The following is a 22,970-nucleotide window of genomic DNA, read 5'->3' as shown; positions in this document are numbered from 1 at the left end:
GCCTGGACACAACATCATGTCAAAATATGCTGTGGTTTCAAAGATGCATTATCTTCAGTTTCCCTTCCTCTTAATCCATTTCACAAGATGTTTAAGCTGTCTTCAAGTGCTTTATGGTTTATAAATCACCCAAATGGCTTCAGCCTGATGTGTTGGTGTGTTTTAATCAAAGAAGCTTTATGATGGCCAAGAGCCAAGTTTTATGACATTATGTTTGTTTTCACTGAAGAAGAAAAAAGGTGTCTATTAAGTACAATAAAGGTTAAAGATGTTGTCAAATAGTTGGCTCTAGCAGCTTATGTCTTTATTCATTCCAGAGACTGATTTGGGAATTTGTAACCCTTACCGATTACGAGTTGTTTGGAAGGAATATATATATATATATATATATATATATATATATATATATTGTGTATTTACAACTATACTTAAAGTCAAACCTTTGGCATTTCATACGTACTCGGTGTCTCCCAACGAATGCTCCAAGATTTGAACCCATGCACACTATTTTCTAAAGGCCACAGGCAGCCTCTGTAAATAGTCCCTCTCATGAAATAAAGCCAAGCGATCAGGTTCCAAATGTTGAACTCCTGAGACTTGAGACCCAGCTGGAAGTGTGTGTGTCTTCAGTATGTCTTGGTCCTTTCTGTTGCTGCCTTTGAGTAGGAAAGCGGGCATTCAAGGCCTCAGCCTTCTGAACACTGAGGTCCAGAAACGTCGGTCTCTCCTCTCCCTACCTGCTACCTGCAGTTTAAAGGAATCCATAGAAATGTCATCCTTGCCCGATAACTGTATTTATTAAGTAAAGAAACGTTCCTGGGGTCCTCCTGCAGAGTTTACTATCAAACCCATCTCGTGTTGACGAATCAAGCTGGCAGATAATTATAGATACACGGTATTAGTCAGCAAAGCGGTCTGAAAGGCCATTGCATGAGGCAATGTTCCTTTGGACACAGAACTTGGCAAAGCAGATAAAAATATCTGAGTGCGCTCAGGCTTCTACGTAAGGAAACATCATAAACCAGGTGACTTAAACAACACATACTTATTTCTCACAGTTCTGAAGGACAAAAATCCTGGCTCAGAGTGCCAGCAGCGCCTGGCTCTGGGGAGAGCCGTGTTCTGAGCGGTGGGCTGTTGACCTGTCTTTGTATCCTCACACCCGGACAGTGGGAACACAGCAAGGAGGTCTCTGCTGTCTTCTTATAAGGCACTGATCGAATGAATCCCTGAGGGCTCCACTCTTCATGACCCGATCCCCTTCCAAAGGCCGCACCCCCTGATACCATCACACGTGGGGGTTAGGATTTCACATCTGAATTTGGGAGGGAACAAACGTTCAGTCTGTGACAACTTTAAGCAGGTCAGTTATCTTCGAAGGGAAAGAGCCTCACTTTGTGCAAAGCCAGATCACTTTAATTTTCTCATGTGTGACTGGACTATGTCCATCAGTACGAAAGATGTTTTTTGCTATCTCCCCACGGAACCCAGCAACAGGCCCAAGGGCAAAGAGAGAGGGGCACCTAGGCGACCACTGGTCAGGAGCCAATTCTCAGTCTGCACAGAAGGGGGCGCTGCATGATACAGAAGCCGTGGGGTGAGGCGTTGACTGTGTTTTCATTTCACTAACTCTGATACATTGTAATATCATAGGCGGTGCTTGCTTTGGCAGCACAGATACTAAAAATGTAATGTCAAAGGCGAAGACCCTGAGCACCTTTTACCATATCTCTAGACAGACATGTACTGGTTATGGGTGTAAGTGCAATTCTCCATACTTTGAGACTGTGTGTTTATTTCATAATCACAAGAGAATAACGGGAGAATCGGAGCCTCGTGTCCTCTCCTTGCCACCGTTCTCCCAGTATCATCTATCCAGGAACAGAAAGGAGAGGCTCAAGGGCAAACGGAGTCACAGAGGGATAAGAAAGATGATTGCATGCGACATAAAAAGTCCATTGTTCCAATTCCTTGGTCGCTGTGACTCTCCTCTCTGGTATGGACCATCCTGGTCTTAGAGAATTGGAAAACACCCTTTGAGTGAGCCATCTATCAGAAAATCTAGGCAGTCAAGCTTCTCCTTGGTAAGGTGGGAAGTCCCATTTTGCAAAGAAGGGCTAGACCGTCTCTTTGAACACCTGACTATAGGTCCCATGATTGTCAGTGGCTAGGGCATTTTTCAGACACTGCCAGAAGTACGGCTGAGCCTGAGGGTTTGTTGGCCACTCAAGGACAGAACTCTTACACAACCTCTTCCGGAGCTGGAGGAACTTGGATTTCTGAAGGGGCTTCTCAAGGAATATCAAGATAATGACGTCCACTTTTTCATCCATGAGCCTCTGATGGGACAAATAAAACGCTATCTTGAAGTTCTCAGTCTTTGCATACTTGTTTGTCATCACAAACACCGTCTTTTTGCTAAGCTGGATGCTCTGGGAAAGGTTTTCCAAAACTGGCTGCCCGGGTAACCAATCCCTTTCCTCCAGACATAAATTGAAATGTTTCTCTCTCGGGTCTTCCAAGTTGGCCACCAGTTCATCCAAAACCCATTCTGTCACCGCGGGATCTTTAGTGTCATACACCACAAAGGCGTCATAGCAAGAATCCAGGGATGTCAGATGCCGATACCCCCTTATCTTGGCCTTACAGAAATGGTAGCTATACCACACATCCCAGAAGTAGAGGTGGTTGGCTGTTGTAATCACCATCAGAGAAAGAGCCACCGACAGGGAAAGGGAGAACAGAATCAGGTTAGTCAGGTCTAACTCACAGGTATACAGATCCAGGGAAACTACACTCTGGCCCCTGTGTGCTCCTGGCCCCACACAAGTCACATCTGTGGCCAAGTAAGGAATGGTCACCTCTGTGTGGTTAACCCACCAGACAAACCACACGGCATCACAGGTACACAGAAACCGATTGTGATGAAGAAGTAACATCTCCAGATTGTTGAGGACGTTTTCGGGAAAGCTGGTCTTTTGGATAATCTGGATTTTATTTGAGCTGAGGTCCAGATACCGCAACTGGAAAGCATCTTGTAGAAAGTACTTTGTCAGTTGCCTGATTTGATTGTACTTAAGAATGAGTTTCTTGAGGCTTCTGGAACAGTTGTATAATCTGTCGGGGACAGTCTTCAGCTCATTGTAGCTGAGGTCCAAAGTTTCTAGATTCTTCAGATGTTGGAGTCTTTCCCAGTTGAAGGACTTGAGCCCATTTTTGACCAAGGAGAGAGTCTTCAGATTTGGAGGCATGCCATCGAAAACTTCAGAAGGCAAGTATGTCAGGGAATTTTCCGAGATGTCTAATTCCTCTAGGTTCAGCAGATTCTTAAAGAACTTCAAGTATCTGTTATCACCATCTCTCCATAAAACATCCAAATGATTGCCTCTGAATTCCAGAATTCTAAGAGACTCGCTCTCCATGGTCCTGCTGGTGGAGGTAGCGATGTCATTGTTGTTCATCATCAGTTTCTTCAGAAGTTTTAGGTTTTTGGTAAAGTTTAACATGTGAGTAATTCCTTCTGATTGAAAGTAATGGCTGTTACTGCTAATATCTAAAACTTCCAGGTTGCGCAACTCCTCGAATGCTGTTGAGTAGAGTAAATCAAGCCGGTTGTTCGAGAAGTCCAAATACTTCAAGCCCACTAAAGGCTGAAATTCACTGCCATTGAGAGTTTGGCCAATGGTATTTCCTGACAAATTTAGGCATTTGAGGAAAGAGAGATGCCGAAAATCGGAGGACTTGATAAAAAATATATTGTTTCTACTTAGGTCTAAGGTCTGCCCATACATGTAACAATCTTTATTAAAAGGCAAGAAAGAAGGAGTCTCTTTGTTTTTGAACCTGCAACTCCTTGCATACTCATCATATCTGAAATAATGCAGTGTTTCTAGGACCTGAGGTGCTTGACCTTCTACAGAAGGTCTGGTGCTAGAGCAGAAGCCAACTTCGCTTGAATCTCCTGAAGGTGATATTTTATTCATTGAAAGATCTATGACTTTCAATGTTTTGAATTGTTCAAATATGCTGAGGTCCGCAATTTTTATGAAGTTAGTGCCAAGATCAAGAACTTCCAGATTGGAAAGACTCCGTAGCGGGGACAGATGATGGCTGCTCAGCTCCTTAAAAACGTATCCTTTGATCCGCAAAACTTTCAGGTGTTTCAGGGACGAAAATGCATCTGACAGATTCAGAGCTGAACGATAGACCTGAAGTTCATAATTGAAGGACAGATCCAACTGGACAAGGTTGTGAAGAAGATACAAAAACTTGGCATCCCCAATTTCTTTGGCCAAGAAGTTTTGGGAAAGATCTAGCTCCTTCAGCTTTTTAATGTTTTTAAACCATCTTTGGGGCACATGCTGAAGAGAGTTACTGTGCAGACGTAACACTTGTAATTCTGTCAGCCCGTCGAAAGCCGATGGGTGGATCTGGAGGGGAGAATTATTTTCACAGGGTGTACAAGGAAATGGGACATTGTAACAACGAGGGCAATTTCCACTTAGGTCAAGAAGTTGCAGTTGATGGAGGTTATTAAAATCCTCTTTTTGGATCTTTGCAATGGCGTTGTTATAAAGATAGAGTTCCGTTAACGTAGATGGCAAAGTAGTAGGGACATAGGTGATATTGTTAGCTTTTAGGGAGAGCAGTTTTAGATTTTTCAGACTCAGGAAAGCATCTTTTTCAATGAAAAACGAAACGTTACAAGGGTTGCGAAAATAACAGTTTTGGCCCAAGTAGAGTCTTTCTATGTTGGTCAGTTCTGTTAGGTTATTTTTCATGATAGAAAAGATACTGTTGGCCTCAAGGCTCAGCAGCTGCAGGTTGGGAGGAAGACCCGCAGGTATTTCTAGAAGCTGGTTTCCATCTAGATAAAGGGATTTCAAATAAGTGAGTCTAGTAAAGCTTCTGGGTTTAATCTGTGGCCTCCTGGGGCACAGATGGTCTTTCGGCCCTAGTCGAACAGGTATACAGTTGCATCGGAAATCGATCTCTACCAGATAGTCTAGCTGGTGGAAGGAGGCTGGAGAGAGGCTGGGTATGTGGTTAATGGTGAGGGTGAGGTTGGTGACATTGGTGGGAATACCTCCGGGGATTTCTGTCAAATGCTTGTCTGTGCAGTCCACAATCACGTGGGCCTTCGGAGGATCCAGACTGACATCACAGGGCAGGGTTTTAGGAAACCATCTAGCTCCAAGGAGTTCAGAAACTAGGCTTATGTTTAAAAGCATAAAGAGCTGTCTCTTCAATGTCCACATTGGAAACACCTGCAAGGATAAGAAAGGCCAAATCACCATCATTCAAAATCATTCTAAAATATACTAAGAGTCAGATTTAAAATTTCCCATCTGCTGCCTCTGTTTTGCTACTGTTGCAAATAAACAACCCAGGTCTTATTCTCAAAGGCCTGAAGGGCATCTCCCCACCTCTCACGACTGTACTTGCCCCATGACGGGGATTCATCACGCTCGAGTTACATGTTCAGCTTTTAGCATGTTAGCTTTTCGATTCCATAGCTTTGAAGGTGGTAGAAGCAGTGTTTTCCTGTCCACTGTTATTTAAAATAGTAAAACAAAGGAACTATCAAATAGCTACCCAAGTCTGAAATTGGTGGATGAAGGAATATTAAAATGAAAATATATTGGGAAGAATGACACATTAAGAGTTTAGTGCAGGGGTGCCTGGGTGGCTCATTCGGTTAAGCATCTGCCTTCAAGCCCCACATCAGGCTCCCTTTTCAGCTGGGTGCCTGTTTCTCCTTCTCCCTCTGCCTCTGCCCCTGCTTGTGTGCGCGCGCTCTCTCTCTCTAATAAATAAAACCTTAAAAAAAAAAAAGACTTTATGCAGTTATGTTTTGCTCACTAATAATCCTGCTCTAGCACACATTGCAAGAGGCTTTCACAATATTCAAGCTTCTTAATATTGTAAGTAGAAAAATTAAGAGAGCCATTATCCCCATTTTACAGATGAAGACCTAGCTCAGCGACGGTAGCTGATTTGACCAAGGACACTCAGTTGTCATTTTGGTGCTGCCATTCTATGAGCTGGCTTTCCTCTTGGACTGTTTTTGGAAATCCAAGATGATCTGGGGATGAACGTTTTCCCTATGCTTTGGCTTTACATTACATGAATTTGGAAAAGAAGAGAGCAGAGTTGGGCATTGCCTGGGTGAGACCTGACTGATCAAAGACGATACTTATGGGAGTGAAAGGAAGGGGAAACCTAGTAATAATTATGCTAAGGCTATAGGCAGAAAACCAAGACTCTCCCAGGCAAACTGGCACATATGGAAATCTACCCGTAATGGTGATTCTTTGGCAACCAGGTTTAGCATGAGAGACAGTAGGACCCTGAGGAGAAAGACCTTGAAAAGTGGTATGGGAAGTACTGAAGAGCTTTGCTAGTCACCATATTAACTTGAACTGGCCCTGCCTTAGAAGGTGGTTTAACCAGGGACATGCCCTCAAGTTTCAGGATTTCTATCAATATTTTACTCCAGAACACTGGCTTTGGTTCAACTGGTGCTAATCCATTGAATGATCCAGTGTGGATCTCTACAACAGGCTTCTAGATCAGTGAGTGCTTTTGTCTTCCCAGTTGACTGAATCAGCCAATTGTACTGAAATCTCATAAACCAAATGCCTCCTTCCCTTAGATCCTCTAATAGAAAGGTCAGTAAGCAGGTTTTCCCTGAGCTTTCCTTTTCTCTAATTCTATTTAGGAATTCTAATTCCTTTAAGGCTTTACCTCCCAATCTGGAGTATTTGAATCCCTGGGAAGATATGGTACTAGGCCAGGGTATGCAGGAGACCCTTAGATAAATATGGTCTATCTCCCTGGAGCAGTGATCTACTCAAAGATTGAGGAGAAATGTTCATCACTCAGGGAAGAGGGGTTGAGTCAAGATGGACAAAGGAGAGAAGCAGAGCGAGCTATTTTTATGGTCCCTGATAAAAGGATCCCAGACCCTGGACTGCATCTCCGGCTCTGCTTCTGTCAGAAGACATGATGGGTGCATGAACCCCAGTATCAGAAGGTGACAAGTACTGCTGTAAAGGGGGCCAGAATGAATAGAGGGCAAAGTGTGAACCAGGTGCGCTCTTCTGATCCCACTCCCAGGAACCTAGATGAGCTCCGGGGAGGAACTGGGAGGATCCCTGAATTAGCAGAGTTAAAAACAGGAAGTGATACCAATCACCACCACAGAGTTTCCAGAATACGCCTAGTTTAAGTATTTCGGTGATGGGGGGACATGGATGCTCTAAGATGAAGACAACTCAGTTATAGAAAAATGAACAGTGGTGAGTTTGGAAATGTTTAACAACCGCTGTCCTCTCCTAACCCACATCTCTGATTTGTGAAGTCCTGATTTATAGCATCGGCCAGTTGCCATAGTGTGAGCTGCCAGTGTGATATCACTGAATGCGGAGTTGGGGAGAGATGTGCAGAACCCTGCCCTTAACACACACGCCTGCAACAATGACTGTGACATTTTTATTTTATTTTTAATATTTTTAAAGATATTTTTAAATTTATGTAGTTGACAGAGAGAAAGAGAGCGACAGCTAGAGAGGGAACACAAGCAGGGGGATTGGGAGAGGGAGAAGCAGGCTCTCCACCGAGCAGGGAGCCCAATGGGGGGCTTGATCCCAGGACCCCGGCATCATGATCTGAGCTGAAGGCAGATGCTTAACAACCGAGCCACCCAGGCGCCCCAACTGTGACGTTGTTAGCCTCTACATATGGACATAGTATGAACTAGCAGGAAAAATTAATCAGAAAGTCTTTTTTTCTCCCTTTCTCTAAACTTTTTCTTGCACCTGTCCATTTTTCTCCTTGTCTGCTACCACCGCCTTCCTGCCGTTAGCCATTAGGTCTTACCTGGACTACCTCAAGATACTCCCAAACGGTCCCCTAAAAATTCCATTCCTCAAATGGCATGAGAGTCTTTATAAACATGAAACTCATGAACTACAATGACTTCCTATTATACTTTAAATCCTTATTATTGCTTATATCATGCATGTTCTGATTCCAGCCTACGACCATGACCTTGAACCCTCCTTCCCCTTCTTTGACCACATGCCAGACATCTGGCCTGTTCTCTGTTCTGCATTCGATCCAGGCTTGGCACTTGCTGTTCCCTCTTCCTGAAATTATCTTTCTCCTCCTCTTCCCACAGCCAGGTCATTCTCATCCCTTAGGTGTCTGCACAAATAGCACATATTCGGACAGACCTCTGGCCAACTCACCCAGTACCCTTCCATGTAGTACTAGTGAAAGTGACAGTAAGGTTTGTTAGCTTAGGTAGCACTTACTATATTCTTAATATCATTTTCAGTGTTTAAATACATTAACTCATGAAATCCTCTTAATAAACACATGTAAGTGGTACTACAGATCCTCAATCCTTCCCCAAAACCTTTGGGGCTAGATGTGTTTTGGAACTAAGAACTTTCCAGATCATAGAAGGTAATGTGATATATGTATCTACATATTATATAATTACGGGGTCCCAGGGCAACATCCCATAATCACACACACACACATTTGTGCAGTGAAACAAAGAATTTTCCACACTAAGTGGGGAAGGAAGGAAGGTAGGGAAATCAAGAAAAGCCAGTGAGCAAGCCCACAAGGACTCAAGCAAGGAAAGAACTAGCTTGTTCTGTTCTGATCAAGATTCACCTCCAAATGAATTCAGGTCATGTGTTTGCCATTGACCGAGTTACAACAAAGCTTTCATTCTGGGGATTTTGCAACTGTGGACCTCTATTATTAATTTCCATTTTACAGGTGAGTCCACTAGATCTAGTAGAGTACCTACTAGATCACCCTGCTTTATTTCCTTCATGGCCCATAACACTGTCAGAAATTACCTTGCTGATAGCTTATCTGCTTATAACTTGTGTGCTATTTGCTTAATGTCTACCCTGCATGAGAAGGTAAGCTGTAAGAGAGCAAGGCTTTGTGTATCCTTGTGTAAAACAGTGCCTGGCATTTAATTCATGTTGCATTATGTTTGCTAAACACATGAATAGAAGAATGAATGCATGCATGAATGAAATAAAGCAAAATACTTCCAACAGATTTCTCCTTGGAGTAGATTGTTTTAGGCTACAGCCCCAGACTTGACAAGAGACCACATTCTATCTCTTCTATTTGCCTGAGGATCCCCTGGGGAAAGAGGTTTCAGGAGCTCTGCTTTCTACTGCTCAGTTTGAACCCGCCTTCTTCAAGACACTCTCTGGGATCGATCTAGACAGAAGTATTCACTCCCTCTTCTCATCTGCTACTGCCCTGATTATGCATGATGTGAAACAACACTTCGGACTGAGGGCTGGAAGAATGGGCTCCCAGTCCTGGCTCGGTACTCCACTACCCACGTCCCCTCATGAGGCAGCCACTGTGCTCAGCAAAAGAGCCCCCTCCAAGAGAATGGCAGACCCGGAAACAACAATACGAGCACACCAAGGACCAAGACTGAGACAGTGGACCTGGACCAGAAAATTCCCCAAAAATTCCTTAGCTAGGAATCATACCAAGTAACTGGTGAGAAAGAATTTATTAAAAAAAAAAATCAGAATTCCACTGACATATTCTTTCTTTGATTTGACAAATATTTATTGAATACCTACTAGGGGCAATAAACACACAGCTCCTGCCCTTAAAGAGCGCAAAACACAGAGGAGGAGCGACAAAAAAAAGTATGGATTTAAACTGAAAACATGGAAAGACCATTCGTTCTTTCTAGACAAGATGTTGATGCTTGTGTTCTTATTCCACAGGGTATTTTCTGATACTTTAAATTAGTTATTTTTATCATCCTCATCAAATTAAATCTCTCTCCATATCTTTGTCCCCTTACTTTCATCTCGTAGTGATAGAGTCTCCCTTATTAGAGTCTATTTCCCAGACTCCCTTGCAGCTAAGCATGGCCTCGTGACTAAGTTAAAGCCAATGTGATGGAAGAGGAAGCGAGATGTGCAATTTCTGGGATATGTCCTTAAACGGAGGGGCTCTTCTCCTTCTGTCTACTTCCATCTGGCTTCTTGTAATATGGGTGTTGTAGCCACCTATGTTGAATTTTGCAAATAAGGAAAATGTGCTATAGGGATGATGAAGCAACAAGGTAGATGAGCCAGAGTGCCCAGATCCTTGCATGATCTCATAGAGAAGAGTATAAATAATGGCTCAGAACTGCTGACCTCTAGGGGCTTATGAGAAATCACAAAGTTTTTATACTAAGCCAGAATTAATTGGACTTTCTATTGTACAAATGTAAACCTACTTTCAGCCAGTGTAGGATTTAGAACTTGGAAGTAAACTTCTGCTCATGAAAGAATGGAAAATATGTGACATTGATGTTATTAGGCTATGGGCAAGACAGATTCAGACGTCAGAGCCTGGAAAGCTAGCAACCCATGTCACACCATTGCAAAATAACTATCATCCATGCCATCTTGGAAGGCAGAACATGCATCAACTGTGACTTTTGTTTTATTTTCCCAGTTTTATGGAGATACAATTAACATATAACATCATGGTGGCTTAAGGTGTTCAACATGATGATTTGATAAACACATATCTGGCAAAATGATCACAGTAAATCTAGTTAACATCCATCACCTCACATCATTACAACTCTTTTTTGTTGTGGTGAAAACTTTTAAGATCTACTCCCTTAGCAACTTTCAAATACACAATATTGTTAACTACGGTCACTGGGCTGCACAGCCTTGAAATGTCAACTGTGACTCGTGACTTTACTTTTAGGGGAAATGGTTTGGCAAGATTCAGAACGATGATGCATGTCGAGGGCTTCTGACTGTTTTTGGCCATCTTGGGAGAGGCATGAGCCGTGGCTGCAGTCAGCCATCTGCAAGCAGGGATGGAAGAAAGTACAGCTCTGCCAAGTGAGGTTTTGTCTGCCTACCACCAGAACTCTAAAGTTGATTAAGACTTCCTTAATCTGAAGCCTTGAGGGCTGAAAAAGCCTCCTGCTTTACCCTAGATGAAAGCAGACGAATGGACAGAGATAATAGCCTTAACAGCCTTAAGAGGACGTAAGTGTGGGCTCACATGCATTTTTCAAACATTTTTCCATTAAGTATTTTCCAGCAGACAACAGAAATCAGTCCAGGGCAAAGAATCTGATTAGGAATGCTGTCTTCCCCTTGATTCATACAGCCTCTAGGGAGCTGATTACATTGAGACTGAGGGACATTGATAAAATACAGAATCTTTACACTTAAAATGGCCTGGAGCTGCTCTGTCTAATATGATAGCCACCAGTCACATGTGGCTATTTAAATTTAAATTAATCAAAATTAAATGTAATTTTAAAATGCAGTTTCATTCTAAATGGTAATTTAAATACCCAACGTTCTTTAGACCAAAGTATGGTGAACTTTTTCTGCGAAAAGCAGAGAGAAAATATTCTAGGCAAAATTGAGATGATTATGTGGGTATTTAAATTACCATTTAGACCGTAACTCATTAAAGTTGTAAAAACCATCCTTGGCTCATGAGCCATATAAACACAGGCAGTAGTTTGCAAACCCCTGGTCTAGACAAAAATCTTGGGCCGTATTAAACTTGTACATAGAATTAATGCTAAGAAATTCAACCCAAGATCGCCAAATATGAGAAGAAATCATATTGCCTACAAAGCCTGTAACTCTGTTCACTGACACCAATTTCAAGCAACAGCATTTAACAAATGATTTCATCATCATTGCAATTCTAAGAAATAGGTTTGTTTGCAACAAGGAGGGTGAAATGCAGAGCCTACAGAACCGGCCTAACGTAAGACTCAAATAATTCAGAAACAGAGCTGGCGCCTTTGACTGCTCTGTCATACCACCTTTCTGGAAGGCTCCATGTCAGTGCACCATTCCTCCCTCTAGATGGTGAATGCTCTTAGGTCCAGAACCTTGCTTGTCTTTATATGTACTCTATCATTATGACGCCTGCCACATAGTGAGCATGAGATCAATAGCTACTGAATAAATCAAGGCTTTGAACTTTCTTAAGATCCCACAGAAGACACATATTGAATGATCATGAATAGCAAAGTACTCCAAAGGTCAGAAACAAGGCAAGGAACTGAGGAGACAACAGGAGGCCTTGGGACCTTTAAAAGAAAGGGGTAAAGTGGGAAAGTGCCACAGAAAGGAAGTCAACAGTGGCAGAGGAAGGCCATGGGAAGTGAAACTGCACAAGGTCTTCTACTCGATTCTTTCTCAGTTCTGTTCCCTTGAACCTGAAACGCCAGTGAGAGCGCAGAGCTCACATGTCTCCCTTGGGAACAAGCACAGCCTATGCTCTATAGCTGATCCCCAGGCCAGCTGGCCCTTGTGATGCTCTACGGCAGGCAGGAGGTCTCTGGGTTTTCCATGCCTGCTGCACCAGGAGCCTGGAACTCAGAGGTACCAGCGAGTTCGAGTTCACATTCTCCCATCGGTGCCAAAGGGAAGTTGAACCGCAATGAGAGGTTGGATTCTGATCAAGCAAAGGAGGAAAGAAAAATGGACTCAATGAACAAAACCTTTCTAAATGTTTTAAAGAGAAATAATACCCTTGGAGGCTTCCAAATTTAAAAGATATTCTTGAGAAGATGATTGAAAGATGTGAAGTTTTGCGGCACCCAAGTGGCTCCATCGGTTGAGTGTCTGACATGTGGTTTTGGCTTAGGTCATGATCTCAGGGTCATGGGAGCCAGCCCTGCACTGGGATCCACATTCAACTCGGAGTCTGCTAGAGATTCTCTCCCTCTCCCTCCCCCTGCTTGTTCTCATTCTCACGCTCACGCTTGTGCTCTTGCTTTCTCTCTAAAATAAATAAATATATAGAGATTAATTAAAATATATGAACAAAAAAAAGTCTTGAAAAAGAGTTCACTCAGTGTTGAGGCAGACCTATTTTTTCATCTGATACAAATAATCCACAATATTTTGTTTTGCTTGCTTTTTGGGCAACAACTGCCTAAAGACAGTGCCCTTTGGTAATTTGATTTGTAAAGTAACCGAATACACCAGGACATAAGCTCAGCGTTGGCTACAAATCACAGCTAATTACACAGGCAAATACGCTGGTAAATTTGGATGCTCAATTAGTGAGCTAAACATGGTTAAAATGGGAATGTTTGACTCTGTATGCACAGGTGTCCTCCTCTCTCATCAGTTACCTCTTTTTGTTAAAATGGAAAATGTGGAATTCACACTGAACAGTCATCAGCTATTCTTGTTTTTTTTTTTTTTTTTTTTATAACAGCTGCCTTTTATCACATGCTTATTACATGCCAGATGCTGAAGAAGACACGGTACTGATACTACATCACTGAGTCCTGACAGTGAAATTGAAAGGACATAGAAATATTCCCATTTCCCTGATGAAGAGGTAGTGATCGGAGAGGCAACTGAACCAAGAGCCCATGCCACGCTGACCCATCTTCTTCAAGTTCCCTCATACAGTTACAGCCAATGCACTTGGCATGTGAGCCTGTGTCTTGCTTTACTTCCATTTCAGCTCAAGGATTCTGAGCATTGTAAGGTTTCCATATTGTGCTATTTAGAGGTTTTTTTTTTTTTTTTTAAGATTTTATTTATTTATTTGAAAGAGAGAGAGAGCACAAGTAGGCAGAGAGGCAGGCAGAGAGAGAGAGAGGAGGAAGCAGGCTCCCTGCTGAGCAGAGAGCCTGATGTGGGGCTCGATGCCAGGACTCTGAGATCATGGCCTAAGCCAAAGGCAGCCACTTAATTGGCTGAACAACCCAAGAACCTTTAGAGTTTTTTTTTTTTTAAGGATTTTATTTATTAGAGAGAGAGAGAGAGAAAACAAGCAGGGAGGAAGAGCAGAGGGAGAGAGAGAAGCAGGCTCCCCGCTGAGCAGAGAGCCCCACACAGAGCTCCATCCCAGGACCCTGAGATCATGACCTGAGCTGAAGGCAGGTGCTTAACCGACTAAGCCACCCAGGTGCCCCTAGAGGTTTTTTTTTTTTTTTTTTTTTTTTAAGATCTACTTATTTGAGAGAGAGAGAGAGAGCAAGAACATGTGATATCCACTATTCCTTGAGGGTTTTTTTTTTTTCATAAAGAACATGTATTACTTTTATCTTAAAAACATTTTAGAGAATCCAGAGCAAGTAATAAACCTTAGCATAACAATAGGAGGAAATTATGAAAAATGAACATTTCAACAAGTTTTGATTGATTCCCGCCACATGCCAGGTAACCACTTCTAAGTGTTGGGTCACATCAGTGGACCAAACAGAAGAGATTCCTGCTCTTTCCGAAGCTTATGTTCTCCAAATAATAAACTGAAAAAGAACAGTAACCATCCCATGGATGTCAGTTGGTAAGGGTTAGAAAGAAAGCGCAGGGCAGGGGGAAGGGGGTCAGGCATGTGCAGCAGGCTTGTGACCACAACTGGGTGGCTTGGGGAGACATCACTGAGAAGCTGACATGTGAGCAAGGATCTTGAGGGAAGGAGGAGGTTGACCAGACAGCTCTGTCCAGGGAAAAAGCATTCCAGAGGGACAAGCCTCATGCAAAGATGGAAAACTGTGCTGGAATATTTGCAAGAATGACCACGAGACGGGTGTGCCAGGAACAAGGGGAGGAGAAGAAGGATAGGAGATGATCAAAGAGGGGGTCCGTAGCCCCTCACCAAGCATGGCGGGCCCTGCCGACCGTTCCAAGGAAGGATGGTAGTTTTTACGGAGTGGAATCCTGAAGAGCGACACGGCCTGACCTATATTTTGTAAGGCTCATGCTGGTTGCTGTGTGGAGAACAGTTAATGAGGGGCAAAGGCGGAAGGACCGAGGCCAGTCAAGAGCCTATTGTGGGATTTCAAGCAACAGACCCAGCTGGCAAGGGTGTAGGTGATGAGAATTTGCCAGATACTGGATATATTTTGAAGGTGAAGCCAAAGAAAATAAGACTTCAAAGCTCTTAGAAGAATGAGGGATTGGAAATAGCAAACATTTCTGGGAAATTTCCTGTAAAGGGGAAGAAAGACACTGGCAGGCATTCACAGGGCCAGTAGGGTCAAAAGAATTTATTTTAGGATGAGAGAAAGAACAGCATGTTATAAGGCTGGTGAGAATGAAGCAAAACAAAACAGCAAAAAGCATTCACGATGATGACGAGGACGACAATGACAAGGATGACGACTTGGAGAGAAAGGACAGAGAATGGAATGTTGACCCTGAGCAGGAGAGCAAGGAGGAGACGTAGTGCTCCAGCAGGGAGGCGGGCCCTAGCCAGGAGCAGAAAACTCTCAGCCCTAGCGGAGGAATCCACACATCTGGTCTCACATCTCCCATCCTTCTTGGAACCCAGGAGGGCTTTTCTGAGTGTTTCCATGGAGAGCAGCAGCAGAAGTGACGCCATGGGACTTCTAAGGCTAGGATGGAAAAGGGAATAGGGGTTTCACCTCACCTAGGGCTCATTCTCTCTCGATTTCTCTGTCTCCCCACTTTCTGCAGGGCCCTGAGCCACCAGCTTTGGAAAAGGCCTGGCTACGCTGTGGCCGCCATATTGAAGAGCCACATGGAGCCGGAAACACAGCTCGCAGCGGCTGAGGCTCCGGGCCCCACCACGCCTGTGAGGGAGGGGTTTTCAGGGGAGCCCAGCCGCAGACAGAGCACACGAGGAAACCCGTGATTACCCAGTGGCAACAAGGAACCAACCCCTCCCAAGCCCCTCACCTTTCTGTAGGTCATTTGCCCTCCCCTTGGGTTCTTTCTCTCACAGGCTTTGCAGAGCTACACTATGCTTTGATTTCATTCCTCTCAGTCACATCCGTCACGGAGGGGGAAATCCATCTTGAGATGGGGGATGCTGGTGGCCGGGGAACAATGACTGCCATGCGCACTGCCATTCCTTTACCCAGCTGGCGGGTCAGTAGGCCAACAGACGGGGTGCCCCCTGGGGCTACTGTTTGCCAGGCTTCAGGGGACAACAGCTCCAGGGTCACACAGGGGGGAAAAGAAAAAGCCAAGTCGCCCTAGAGTCGAAAAGGGTATCGGAAAAGGCATTTCTGGTGGCGGGAGCTTTAGGCCAGCCAGGGAAGACAGGGGTCTCATCTCCCCGTGGGGGATCCTGGGACTGGCTGGGCTGGGTTGAACCAGAGGTGAGGCCTGGCTGGAAAATAATCAGAAAGGGCCATGGAAGAGGCTGGTTGTTGGGGAACATTTGCTGGAAACCCGTGAATTTGGATTCACTCACCTTTTGCCATGTTGATATTGAAACTGTGCCCCTAGGGTTAATGAGGTTGAAACTGCCAGAAAGCTGAAAGCTCGTTTTTCAGACAACTGTTTCTCCCCTCAAGGTCAACTCATGTGGTTCCAGCCAGCAAACCAGCGAGGCCCTAGATTCCTACGCGAGATCAGGAGCCCAACATCCCACCCTGCGGAAACAGGTTCTCCGCTCGGGCAACCTCCTTAGCTCCTTCCCCTGCTCCCACAGGGCCATCTGGCTCCAGCCCAGGAGCCGCACAGGCTTCCTTAACACAATGGGTGGCTCAGTTGTTAAGCGTCTGCCTTCAGCTCAGGTCATGATCCCAGAGTCCTGGGATCGAGCCCCACCTCAGGCTCCTTGCTCCAAGCCCCAAGAATAAGGAAGTTAAACTTAACTTTAGTGAATCATTTTACCTCAGGAGCCTCTGATTTCTTTCTTTTTCTATTTGCTTTATAGACTGAGGCCCCACTTGGAATTACCCTAATAAATTTTTGACAAAATAACCACCCCTTTTTGTTACAAATTTTGAAAGATTTCTTAATTATAGGCTAATATCTGTAAAGTATAATTACCATAAATGTCAAAGTCTCATTATATAACCAAAAAAAAAGTATGAGGATATAACCGACTTATTCTAAAAATAGAGACTTTTGATCATTTATTTCCTACCATTTTAGCCCAACAGGCCTAGTTTTCAAAATAAAAGAATAAAATGATATAAAGAAGTTTTAGATAAATTAGCAGCTTGATGGCTATTACGCATCACAACAAGCACCAAAGACCAGAAGATATTAAATCTTATTTGACCTTACACCTAGTCTGCTTGCTTCCCTTAAACCACCACCAAACCATTGGCACATGTTTCTGTAAGGGGCCAGTTAGAATTTATGTTTTGCTGGCCATCCAGTGTCTGTCACAACTACTCAACCAGCAAGGAGATTGCCATGTTGTGCGAAGGCGGTTAGAGACAACCTCTGAACAAACAATAAAACTGTGGGCACTAAAGTTTGAATTTAAAGTATCTGGGATGGGTCATGAAATAGTATTCTTCTTCTGACTCTTTTTTTTTTTTAAGTTTATTTATTGGAGAGAGAGAGTGTGTGAAAGAGGGGAAGGGGCAGAGGGAGAGGGAGAAGCAGGCTCCCCACTGAGCAGGGAGTCCGATGCAGGACTCTCACTCAATCCCCAGACCCTGGGATCATGACCGGAGCCGAAGGCAGACGCTTAACCCACTGAGCCACCTGGGTGCCCCCTTTACTCTGACTTTTTCAATCACTTAAGAACATAAAAGTTTTCTTAGTTTGGGAGCTGTGCAAACATAGGTGGCAAGGAGGGTATGAGCTGTGGCCACAACATGCCGCTCAGCTCTAAGCTTTGGCAAGCTTCGGAGACACAAGGGATCCGGTCTCGGTGTGCAAAGACACTGTTGGGTCCATCTGTAATGACTATGTTAATTTTAGCACAATTTTTCAAATGCTGAAATGATCTGGCTTGCTTAATTTAGTAAATAAATTTCTCATTACCTCTTTGCTTGGCCACAGAGAAATTTGCTATAGTTACGAGCAACGGAATGCTTTTACTTTTAAAATTGCTTAGCCACAGCTACATACTGACATGTTTCTTTCTAATACTGATCTCCATACTGCTGTCTGTTTCACATAGTGTAAAGCATTCCAGCCTTAGCTAGGGTTTTGTTGGGGGAAAGATTTCATTTTTTTTAAAAGATTGATTTATTTTAGAAAGAGAAAGAAAGCACGAACAGAAGGAGGAGAGGGGCAGAGGGAGAGAGACTCTCCCGCTGAGTGTGGAGCCTGATGTGGGGCGTGATCTCATGACCCTGAGATCATGACCTGAGCAGAAATCAAGAGTCTGACGCTCAACCAACTGAGCCACCCAAGTGTCCCAGAACGATTTGATCTTAAATTCTTATTCTGCCACATAAGAGCTCTCGGACTTTGGTGAATCACTTTACCTCATGAGCACCTTGATTTCTCAACGGTAAAATGGTCAGAATGTGGGGCTCCTTTGCAAAACTACTAAGAAAAATAGGTAACATGTGTGTTCGTATAAATCATGCTCCCGGATTAACCAACATCGAGTAAGCATCTGCTTGAGATCCTTCCCCCCTCTTTCCTCCCCTCTGCTCATGCCCACCCCCAGCACCCCTGTTCGCAAGCTCGTTATAAAATAAATTTTTAAAAGTTAATTAAACATGATTTGATGATTGTATAGATACCATTAAACGGGGACCACAATTAAGTAATCCCTCCCCAACATTTGGCACGAGACATTCTCTTTGCCATGCCGCATTGACAGCCTTGATAAATAATTTGCCACATCCTTGATCATGTCTTTAAAAAGAGTTATAGAAGTGGAGTTTCCATATCAAAGGACAGGGCCTATAACTATTAATAAGGTTGAGTCATTTCCCTGTGCTTCCTGGCCTCTTGTAGCTCTTTTTTTGAAAACTGTTTCCAAGTCTTTTCTTATGAAAGATCTACCAAGTGCCCCTTTACTCATCAGGAATAAGGTATCATTATGGAGTTTCACAGGTTCTGAGGGTCTCCTGGGTAACGCTGTGTGACGGGCTTGGTCTAGGTGCGCAGAGCGGAGGGGCTCGAGCATGGCTCCCGGAGTTGGGCTTCCCCGCTGAGACCACTCAAGCTTCTTAAAACCTCCTGAAGCCTCATCTGGGCCTCACAGGGCTGCTTTGAAGCTGAAACAGAACCTAAGACATGAAGCCCTTGGCACGATGCCTGGCCGACACAGCGAGGGGTCAGTAAACCTGACCACTCTCTGTTATTACCGGCGCCCTCATGCCACCCCTCAAAGGCCAAAGGCAGATGTGGGCATGGGTTTGTATAAAAATAGACATCTGAGTTTCTAGGAAATGAAACTATAAGCAGTTGTTTCCTTTGCAACATAGCCCCCCCCCCCCCATGTGGTTAATCCTTCATTCGCCCTCAGTCGCAAAATGAGCCATGGGGCCCACACTCAGATCTAGAAATCAGCAGGGGTTCCCGCTGACCGTACTCCATCAAGGCTTATTTGGGTGACAAATAATTTCAGAAAAAGGCCACCGATGTCTTCTTCTGAATAATTTTTGACATCCCTAATGGCTCACACTGCTTGCAAAGAACTTAAACACATATTCTGTGACTTGAGCCTCCTGGTGGCCCTGGAAGGGCGCATGGAGAGGTTCTTAGAATGTTCTGCCTCGACAGAGAAGGTAAGGCTGGGGCCTTGGGCTCCTTGCAGTCACTAGGCCTTGATCTTTGGGCTTCTGGGTCGGTCTGCCCAGTGTCAGTCCAGTCAGGTCAGTGTAGCGAGAATCCCTCCCCATTGATCTCTGATCATCCTTGATACCTGCGCACATCCCTCAGCCCCTCCCCTCCTCCAGGTGATCGCTGACCTCCCTGGCCTGCTCACAGCAAGAATCCCGTCCAGTCGGTTTATCCAGAAGCCACCCCCACCCCTGACGTTTTGCTTTTGCCGTTTTCCATCCACACACAGCTACCCTACTCTAGAGAACTCCCCAGTTCTCTACCGAGACCTCTCCCCACCACCCCAAAACAGTTTCCAAACAAAGCCTGCTCTTGAAGCCGTCACGACTGTCCACCAACATCCCTGGTCTCTTTGCCAGCACAGGTCTCCTGAGCTGCTGGTCCTAGGTACCCCCCCACCCCCCACCACCACATATGTACTCGCTCAGAGCACACCACAGGCTGGAAAAAGCACAAAGTAACTTCAGTGATTTGTATGGTTTCAACGCTGGAAACATCGGATGGACAGATGAAGGCCACAGAAGCGATTTCCCTAATTCAAACATCTGTTCCTCCCACCACAGCTCGCATGAATTCTGGCTCGAAGTTGGACAAAGCAAGAGTTGGTTAATCTGAATTTACATAATACCATGATTCATCTTGATTATGAAATATCGATGACGAAGAAGATTCCCCCACCCCGCAAATAACTAAAATACAAATTCTTAAATATCTCTCTGGCCAGCTGGTTTCAGTTCTTCCCACCAAGATGACCGAGAACACTTTTTTAGGGAACTCTTGGCTGTTCTTACCCTTTTTAGTCTTCTTCCACAGAGAAATAGAGAAGTCTGGTTGTAGAGAGCAGAGCAGGAAAGATGCGATGGATCCAACAGCATCAACTAAGATAAAGAGAAAACACTGCATTTTACATTGCGGACAGGTTAAAGGACTGTAGCTTCAAAACACACTGGGACGTCGCTGGAAAATGTGCTCTTGGAAACAGCCACTAATAGTATTTACTTCCTCAAAGTTATGTAAGCTAGAGGTAGACTCCAGAAAACCAGTTCTAATATTATGAAACTGACATTATTTTAGACTACCAAATTTTTCTTTAGATTAAAAAAAATTTTTTTGGCATATGATTTAGGTTCCCTCTCCTGCCCTCCCCACTCCCGAAGAACGGCTCACACACCTAATTACACTACCCAAATTTGTCCACGGGTGGAAAAATACCTTTCTGGGTTGCATGGAGTGATTCTATGTCTGGAGTCTTCGGAGATAAGAGATGATACTCAGGGACCATGGGGTCCCAGAAGGTCTACGCTACCAGCCGTAGGGCTTTCCAGTGCGAGGACAAGGTTGGGGGGCGGGGAGGAGCATGACTGTTAAACCACCCCAGACAGGAGGTTTGCAGAAGCACCAGGTTCCTCTTACTTCTACCACCGTAACTGGAGCAATGTCTTGTCTAAATGCAAACAACCCTGGAGGCGGACCTTCCTTCTCTGAATGGGCAACCCTCTCAACCTCAGCTCTCTGGACCTTTTTGGGGAGATAATTCTTTGTCGCCTGATAAGATGTTGAGCAGCGCCCCTGACCCCTCCCCATGAGATGCCAGAAACACTGCCCTTCCAGTTGTGACGACCACAGATGTCTCCAGACATTGCAAAATATCCCCTGGGGGGACAACGAGCCCCAGGTTGAGAGCCACTGCTCTTGTAGATGTCAGAGAGACAGGTCTAAATTTACCTTCCTCTGTCTTCACACCCCGCCCCCACCATCAAAAGGGCCCCTTTGGTTTGGAAGCAGGGGCAGGTCTTCCAGCTGCTGACTCACTTCAGTAGAATAGGTCAGCTGCCCTTGTCGCCTGGTGTCATATGAAGCCTTGCTTCTCAAAGTGGGGTCTTCGTGAGAACTGTCCCCTTCTTCACCGATGATCTTGTCTTTTGACCAGGCAGGCAAACGATCGATTGTTACGTTTAGAGGTCTTGAGTCCGCCTCATCCACCTGGAGAGAATTTGAAAAATGCAAGTTGGTGTGGGGAGATCAGGTGATAGTGATCAGGGTTAATATACTGAAAAGTCACCAGATTGGCTGAAAAATGACTAGATGCAACAGAAATAGAGATTTACGGGCGGGGTCGGGGGGAGTTGTTACGAGCCAGACACTGTTTTAACTGCTTTGTATGTATTAACTCGTCAAATACTAAAAATAAGTAAATAAATAAATAAGTAAGGAATAAACATAGTATTATATTTTTACGAATACTGAAATTGACATGCAAAGCAGGTAAACACTAGTTACACAGGCGGGAAACATCAACTGTCTTCTTATCAGACCAAATTGCTGTGCAAACAACATGTGCAAAAGGATCGCTGTCTCGCATGTAAACAATGATGGATCCCAAGCGGCAACAGGAGGAGTGAAATCACCCTGAAATAACCCACTGAAAACAGTAACAAACATATGAACTCCTTGGAAAGAAAACCAGCACAGAACGTTTAGGAACGAAGGAAGTAGGAAGAAGGCAGGAGACTAGAATATTCTACCTCATGGGCTATGGGCTTTCCACCTGCCGCCAGGTCCACTCTGCCCACCTTTCCATCCCGCTCCGTGTCAGGCGACCTTGGACTCCTTGACAGCACTCTTTCCGAATACCGCTGATTGTTCCTTCCCCTTGCCACTGGAGGCTTGGGGTTGTGAAGACCTGCCCTGATTGCCCTGAATCCTGTGTACACTGTCTTTAAAAGACACTTTGCTAAATTCATCAATTTCTTTCTTTGTGCGTGCTGCTGTTGCCCGCCCGGACCCTGGAGATGGTGAAGGAGCTGTAAATAAATGAAGAGAAATAGCTCGCTGTTAGGGCTAGAGTCCACAACGCTGTAAAAAATGGAAATCTTGCTTAAATTGATTTATAAATGGTGTGCGACCTCAGCAAAATACCATGAGTGACTTACCAGACTGACTCGAAACAGGAGGCGTTTTGGAAATCAGCTGGGCTTTCTTTATCCCAAAGATTAACATTACCTCCTAAAATAAGGATGACCCCTCAGAGAATGAACAATAACCCCACTGTATCATCTCGTGTTGATTTGGTATTCCAATTTGCCCACTATGTCCCCAGTGTCGTCTCCTTTCACAGAGTAAATATTTGTTATAGAAATGAGGCGCTGGATCGGACTGGGTCAAGACCACATGCGAGAACAGGCAGGTAAGTTCTAACTGGAAAGGTACTAACGGGAGGATTTCGCTTCTGGATCTATAAATGCGTTATAACTCCGCATCGCCGACAGTGCAGTCCCAGCGTGTCAATGAAAGAGAGGAGATGTCAGAATTAAGCAAAGAGGCGCTCATGGGACATTATTTTAAAGTCACATCAATGACAAAGAAATCATTAAAATAATGTTGGGTGGCTGGCTTAATAAAATTTACAAACAATTAAGCTATAGTCCTACCTCTGTTTCT

The 22,970-nt window shown here is 44.4% G+C and overlaps 1 protein-coding gene across 1 annotated transcript; it reads right to left on the bottom strand.

Moving 5' to 3' along the window:
* Positions 1 to 145: 145 nt before the first annotated feature.
* TLR7 (toll like receptor 7) lies at positions 146 to 20,919 on the bottom strand. Its single transcript, XM_059156442.1, has 3 exons — positions 20,742 to 20,919; positions 20,321 to 20,407; positions 146 to 5,267 (listed from the first exon to the last, which is right to left on the bottom strand). Exons 1-3 carry the CDS (start codon positions 20,754 to 20,756, stop codon positions 2,118 to 2,120), a joined length of 3,252 nt encoding a protein of 1,083 aa, XP_059012425.1. The 5' UTR covers positions 20,757 to 20,919; the 3' UTR covers positions 146 to 2,117.
* Positions 20,920 to 22,970: the final 2,051 nt, after the last annotated feature.

This window comes from Mustela lutreola, chromosome X, assembly GCF_030435805.1.
Source record: "Mustela lutreola isolate mMusLut2 chromosome X, mMusLut2.pri, whole genome shotgun sequence".
In the NCBI taxonomy this organism is placed as follows: Eukaryota; Metazoa; Chordata; class Mammalia; order Carnivora; family Mustelidae; genus Mustela; species Mustela lutreola.
This window is presented reverse-complemented; position numbering and strand designations above follow the sequence as displayed.

Bases quoted from the DNA above. Each gene is read 5' to 3' on its own strand.
- TLR7 (XM_059156442.1), bottom strand. The intron at 5,268-20,320 runs GTAAGAACAGCC...TTATCCTTGCAG, and splicing joins GTGGAAGAAGACTAAAAAGG to GTGTTTCCAATGTGGACATT.